At 39.8% G+C, this 6,998-nt stretch overlaps 1 protein-coding gene across 1 annotated transcript; it reads right to left on the bottom strand.

The window, feature by feature from the left end:
- Positions 1–9: 9 nt before the first annotated feature.
- LOC101659358 (dolichyl-diphosphooligosaccharide--protein glycosyltransferase subunit 4-like) lies at positions 10–123 on the bottom strand. The gene has a single exon (XM_004696861.1). It carries the CDS (start codon positions 121–123, stop codon positions 10–12), a length of 114 nt encoding a protein of 37 aa, XP_004696918.1.
- Positions 124–6,998: the final 6,875 nt, after the last annotated feature.

The following is a 6,998-nucleotide window of genomic DNA, read 5'->3' as shown; positions in this document are numbered from 1 at the left end:
GTGCCACTCTCATTCCTGCTTCCTGGAATTGCTGATCGCCACGTAGTGAGAGAGAACGACAAGAAAGAAGGGCAACACTCCCAGCGTGCTGGTGAAGATGGCGAGCTGCACGTCCTGGATCATCCTGATTGGCCCTGCTCGGCTCCGACGCTCGCCGCGCACAACTTTGTGTTCGAAGCCACATTTTTTACTGACAACTCAATCTCTGCATGATCTAGTATTGTACAAATTTTAAGTGGATCAACCATTACATTCAGGAAACAAACTGAGAGCAATGATATAAGCCCTTTGTTTCCAGGAACTCGAGTGAACAGAGGCAAACATGAATGTTCCCAACACGACTTCAATTCAGGATCACCAGGGCTCCAAAAAGTATACTTGCCAATTCACAGCATGCTTATACGCCAAACCTAGGAAAATTGGTAGCTAAGTGACAAAATGAACAAAGTGAATGCCGTGAAAGAAAAGTTGGGGCTAGAAATGTTGGGTCTGAAACTTTGCAACTGGGTTTAAGAGAAAGCAGATGTTAAGCACACTGAGAATGTTTGAAAAACATTCCATGCTCTGCTTCACAAGCACTAATGTAATCCAAAAGAGCTAACTGGATTGCTAGGTATTACCAGCATAAACCATTGCTTTATAGTTCTAAAAATCAAGGTAATAATTCATATAAATGGATTTTACAATAAGATTCTGCTAACTCAGAATAAAAGAAAATTAATACAATCTAAATAAAATTACTAAGAAATTTTATAAAAATGTGGATGACAGAAAGGAGCTAGGCCATCCACTTAACTCTCCCACCTGCCTGAGAGAACAAAGCACAAGGCACTTGCAAGGGAGGGGACATCTGGGAGAGTAAACTGCCCCGAACTTGCTGCCCACGGAAGGGTGGTCAAGGCCCCCACTCCCTGGAGTTCGGTTTCCTCTGTCACAGGCAAGACGGCCCTTAGGAGTCCTTTGAATGGCAAAAACTGAAGTCAGACATTTCAGGGGAGGAGAGGAATGGATTAAACGCCAGCAGGTGGAGTGATTTTTTTCCTTTTGATACCAGTGCCCAGACTTATTCTGCACAACAATTCTAGGAAATTTTTGACCAATGCTTCCATCTATAAGTGGTACCCTCCCCTCGCCCCAAATGGATTTTTTCAAAGCTATGCATTACAAAATGTTTTTTTTAACCCAACAACCAAATCACCTTCAAAGTATTCTCCATTACACATAATACATTTGTCAAATCTGTGGGTTCCATTCATGGAAACATTTTCCAAGCTCATCTGTTTGGATAGCTGACAGCAGCTTCCTCATTTTTTCTTCACTTCCTCTGAATTGGTCAAATAGCTATTCTTTCATGTCCCTCTTTATTCGCAGAAACAAAAAGAAGTCGTCACACAGAGTGAGGTCAGGTGAGTAAGGTACATGCGGCAAGAGAGGCATGGTGTATTTTGCCCCAAAACTGGAGCACTTAGATGGCTGTGTGAGCAAGTGCATTGTCACGGTGAGAAAACCAGTCCCCCTTCTGCCACAAATCAGGCCTTTTTGTGTCACACACTTTTACACAATGTTTTCAGAACCTCTAAATAGAAAGCTTAACACTCTTACCTGGTGGAACGACCTCCAAATGCACACGAGTCAACATTTTCTTTTGTTCAGGAAATTGATGGACGTCCAGAATGAGGTTTGACATCAATCAACGTTTCACTGTTTCTGAAATGAGAAAACCACTTGTACACTTGAATTTTTTTCCATGGCATAGTACTTGTAAGCTGTGTTCAATATCATGACAGTTCCTTTGGCAATTTCCCCAACCAGGAAACAAAATTTCACAGCCACACACTATTCTCTTAAATTGGCCAGCACAAAAAACAAGGTTAGAGCAACTGCTTTTATGAAAAAATTCACTGTGGCCAGAGAGAACCTTCCCAGGCGACACCACTGGATGCACGAACTCAAAGTGAGTTGCTCGATGCTTGCCTACCAGGAAAAACACATATTGTGAAAGCTCTACCCAGCAGAGCTTCTTTCTGGTTTTTCTTTTTGGGGGGAGCATATCCCCTCATATCTGGGTGATACTGTTCAAAGGCCAGCAAATGAGACATCAGCAATGACACTTTTGATAAAAATGAAAAAGACCTGACCAAATTTATGTAGAAAATAATGCCTTTCCACATTCTGACAAGCAGTCAAGGGAGTTCCTACCCTTGCATCTTAAGGGCCACCAACCTGGTCGGGAAATGCCAAGGGGTCGCACCTTTACATTTATTCAAGAAGAACCTAATGCATGCACACAAGCAGGAATGGGTTTCTAGAAATTCTACCAAAAAGTAACTAGGATGAAACTGTTCAACAGAAAAGATGCAAGAATTGAGTGCAGTATAGGATTTTTTTTCCTTTACAGAACAGAAAAATGATCCCAAGAGAGTATTGACTTCTCATTCTGTCCCTTAAGAGTGTAAGAATCTTTTCTCTTGAATTCAACACACTGGCTTCATTTTCAAATGCATTAATTTTATTTTCCTTGTAAGGCAGCCAGATTGTAAATCTATGCTCCTGACAGTCACCCAAGTTCCTTCTACACCGGGGTCCCTATGAGTCTCCCTGGAGCTCAACATAGCAGAGTCCAGAGGTTTCAGATATGAAATCGTTCTTCTTAGACATGTACAAATAAACCTTTTCTTGATTTAATTCTCTTTCTATATACAAACACATACAAGTGTCACTGGTTTTACTTATCTAGAGAACGTAACCTAACACAATTTTTAAATGGAAAAGCAATTTGCTTGGTAAACTTTCATCCAATTCACAATGCTGAGAATAAAATTAAAAAAAATAACAGAGTTTTTACACACAAGAAGAGAATTATGGTCAAGAGGAGCCCTGAGGAGCAAGGTGAAAACTGACTACCCTCTTCCACCCAGCTGCGTCGGACCTTACCTAAACATAACCCACATCTTCTCTTTACAGCAGTGCTTTGCACTGTGTGTGTGACACAGATATCACTCCCTTTGATGTGTTTTTGTCTCGTCTTCAGTGGTTGCATCCATTTCCTAATTAGCGTATGCACAACATCTTAAAATATCACACAAGTTTAAGTCATATATACTGTCTGTGTTGTCTTCCAGATTGGACGGTGACTCTCTTAATATCACAACCTAACCCACTGCCAGTGAGCAAGTTCTTGCTCATAGCAACTCCATAGGACAGAGCAGAACCACTCCTGGGATTTTTGATACAAGTCAATGTGGAAGCAGACAGCCCTTTCTTCCTTGGTGTGCTTTGTAGGGTCAGACTGTTGACCTTGTGGTTAGCAAGCCCATAGTGACCAACTATGCCACAGGAATTTTTATTTAAATCATTTTATTGGGCGCTCGTACAACTCTTGCCACAATCCATACATCAATTGCATCAGGCATGTTTGTACATATGTGGCCTTCATTCTTTTCCAGACATTTACTTTCTATTGAGCCCTTGATATCAGCTCCTCCTCCCCACCCCCATAACCCTGATAGATTGTACATTGTTATTTTCATCTCTCACACTGACCACTCTCTCCCTTTCCCCATGTTTTCTGTTGTTCTTCCCCCTGTAGAGGGGTGTATGGTTATGTGTCGATCATTGCGATTGGTTCCTTCTTTCTCCCTTCTTGTCCCCCTCTTTCCCCTACCCTTATGGTAACACTATTCCCATTCCCATTCCTGGATTCTGTGTGTCGTGAGTTCCCATCCCTTTCTATACCCCACAGGAATTTTCATAGTCTCTCAAAGTAGGTTTCATGGACATATTTTTCAAATGTCAGGTTAACCCATTAGATGGCTGAGAAATCTATTGAATGAATTTTGGCAAATTTTTTGTCAGTGAAAGAGAATGCACTCGAACAGAACACATATATAAAGTAAAAGATTGTGATATAAAATTTTAATTTTAGTTACTATACATATGTTTACATAAATGTATGAACAAAAATATATACATATATTTGAAACACACATCAACCCATAAGGTTATCTTGTCCTACAAGGGAAGTTTAACTATGGGCCACGTCAAGTTTAACTATTTTCCAATTCAAAAACTTGGAAAAACACTGATGTTTGAGATGAAACATATACTAGATATTTACCATGTCCAGCTGAATATATAGAATGAATGAACTATAAAACCTGATAACTTCAAGAACTGGTGAACCAAGAATGAATGAAACACACACACATGCACACACACACAGAGGTAACAATCAGAAAACCAGTGCTGTCTGGAGGAGAGCCAGCAAGATTAGGATGCATAACTCTGAGCTGCCTCCTGAGCTGCCTGAATCTGCATGTGGAGCTATCAAACAGATCTTCTTCATGATCTTGATGGGGTAGCCTTCTAATTCAGTGAAAGCATGGTCACAAAACTGTTTAGTAGTACAGCACTTCAAAGTAACGTTCGCATCCTCATTATCTGTAGAGAGAGAGAGAAAGATTTATTGTAAAAAGAAACATCCTAGCTTGATGAGAATCTCAGAACTGAGCCTGAAGCAGAAAAAAAAAAAATCAAATCTACATTTTCCCACTGATTCAATTAGAAAAAGTTTCTGGATCTTGGATTCCTCCACTGTGATTGACAGGAATGGGACTGCCTTTGCTCTAAACTGGCTTTCACCTGAAGTTAATTTAGATGTTTATGAGGCAGAATTATTAGATAGTAAGGGAAAATTTTTGGAGTTCTATTTCTTGCAGATATAAATCCTTTAAAATCCTGCCAAAGAATGTTTGTGATAATTTGATGAAGGTAAGTCTGTAATCCATACCTTCAAATTCTACAAATATACAAAATTCTCATATAGAAAAAAATGTGTCCCAAAGATGGGAATTAATGAAAACCTTCTTAGAAGATTGCCCAACTTTTATTAAAGAATTGACATCCTTGTCAAATACAGATGACATACTACTTTTGCATCCAGAACTCACTGTTTCAATTTATCTTTGGGTACCATATGATGTCTGAGTCATATCTACATGGACTGAAGAAAGAAGACCAGAATATTTCTTCACTGCCACTCACTACAATCACATCTGCAAACAAACAAAGTTTGATGTTTGTTAAACTAACCCAACAGACACTAGACCTGCTTCAAAGAAAAAGAAGCGTCTTAGTTTGAGTGACCATTCATTGGAAGTCAGGAAACATCTGGATACCTTTCTTGAGACAGAACAGAGATATTTTCTGCTCCTGTCTGCTTACTATTGTTCTTCTCGGAGAGCCCACCCAATCGTACCTTTGGAAGCACAAAATGTAAAGAAATACCTATTCGTATTCTGGCAAAGAGAGTCAAGCACATAGTATTTAGGTATCGACAAAAGTTGAGTTTTCCTGTGCAGTCCTGGAATCCGTTAGTTTTACAGACAGGACACTGTCTGCCATTGGACACCTCCTGGGGAAGAAACTTTTCACATGAAAATGTGGGTAATGTGAGTACTTTCTTTGTTGTTCTGACATAGTCAGTTCTCTGTTCTTGTATAATTTGTAATTCTGTATTATTATTTTGGGAATTTGGATTTTGTTCTACAAGGGTGGATTCCGTGTTCTCTTCTCCAGCTTCATTTCGTGTAGCAGGGCAGGGACATGTCTTGTGGGAGGAAGACTGAAGCACTGAGGGAGGCTTTTGAATATTGCTCTCTTCACCACTGCCTTCCAAAGTTGAATTCTCACTCTCTTCTCCCTCTTGATCTGGGCAAGCACAGGCGTGGTCCAGCTCTGTCAGGTTTGCCTCCTCTTCTTTACCAGAGACGGATACTTGCAAATCGGTGTATTCGGTGGTGTATGGCAACTGGGAAACACTCTGCACAAGCAGACTGGTGTCATTTGGAAGGACTTCTGAGCCTGTCTCTCGTTTTCTCCTTTCTGATAGCTCACACGTAAGACATTTCTGCCCATTGGAGACTGTTACTTTCAAAGATGACTCATGTGATCCTACAAAGAAAAATCATGCAAATACAATTACTTGCACGAGTGTAGCAAAGTTAAATCTTCTTTTCTATGCTCTAAAAACTCTTTATGTTTGCATACCTGTTTATGATCTACTAAAATGCTTTGCATACATTATTTCATAGTATCTCCCCAAAGTTCTCTCCATTAATGAGATAAAGTACTAAGGTCTTGTTTTGGAATTAGGGAAGACCAAATCCCACAGAGGCAATGGGCTTTCGCTAAAGGGGCCACATGAGTAACTGGTGCTGGAATGCAGAAGCAGAAAGAGCATCCTTGTACCTTGACTCAGGGCTCCATGCACATCACTGATGGGGAGACACTTAGTGTATCTTGACTTGATTCCATACCTGCCCCACCTTAACTATCCAGGGTCAGAGCATGAGCTACTCAAATAAACCTCCCTGTATAAATCCTCCCTTTATCTTGCTCTCTAAAGAATCCACATGCTTTGACACAGAGTCTAAATTAAAACAATTTTTAAAATAAATATTATTATTGGGGGCTCTTTTGTTTTGGGGGGTTCTTATAGCTCTTATAACAATCAATACATCAATGGTATCAAGCACATTTGTACATACCGTATATACTCATGTATAAGCTGAGTTTTTCAATACATTTTTAATGCAGGTTTTGTGGTAAAATTAGGTGCCTCGGCTGATATTGGGGTCAGCTTGTACTCGAGTAGATATGGTATGTGGTCATAATCCTTTCCAAAACATTTTCTTTCTACTTGAGTCCTTGGTATCAGCTTTAGGCCCCTCCTTCCCCAACCCTCATGAACCCTTGATAATTTATAAATTAATTTTATTTTCATATTTTACACTCTCCAACTGTCTTCCATTCTCTCATATGTTGTTCATTCCCCTTGCTGGTGTGTGTGTGTGTGTGTGTGTGTGTGTGTGTGTTTAACGTTGGGAGTGTGTTTTTTTTATTAACATTTTATTAGGAGCTCATACAACTGTTATCCCAATCCATACACACATCAATTGTGTAAAGCGCATTTGTACATCATTTCTCAAAACATTTTC

This window comes from Echinops telfairi, unplaced genomic scaffold, assembly GCF_000313985.2.
Source record: "Echinops telfairi isolate 266 unplaced genomic scaffold, ASM31398v2 ScPeMD7_7469;HRSCAF=8507_0, whole genome shotgun sequence".
NCBI lineage: Eukaryota > Metazoa > Chordata > Mammalia > Afrosoricida > Tenrecidae > Echinops > Echinops telfairi.
This window is presented reverse-complemented; position numbering and strand designations above follow the sequence as displayed.

What these genes read in the sequence shown, in the direction of transcription:
- LOC101659358 (XM_004696861.1), bottom strand. Translation starts at nt 123, where the DNA reads ATGATCCAGGACGTGCAGCTCGCCATCTTCACCAGCACGCTGGGAGTG.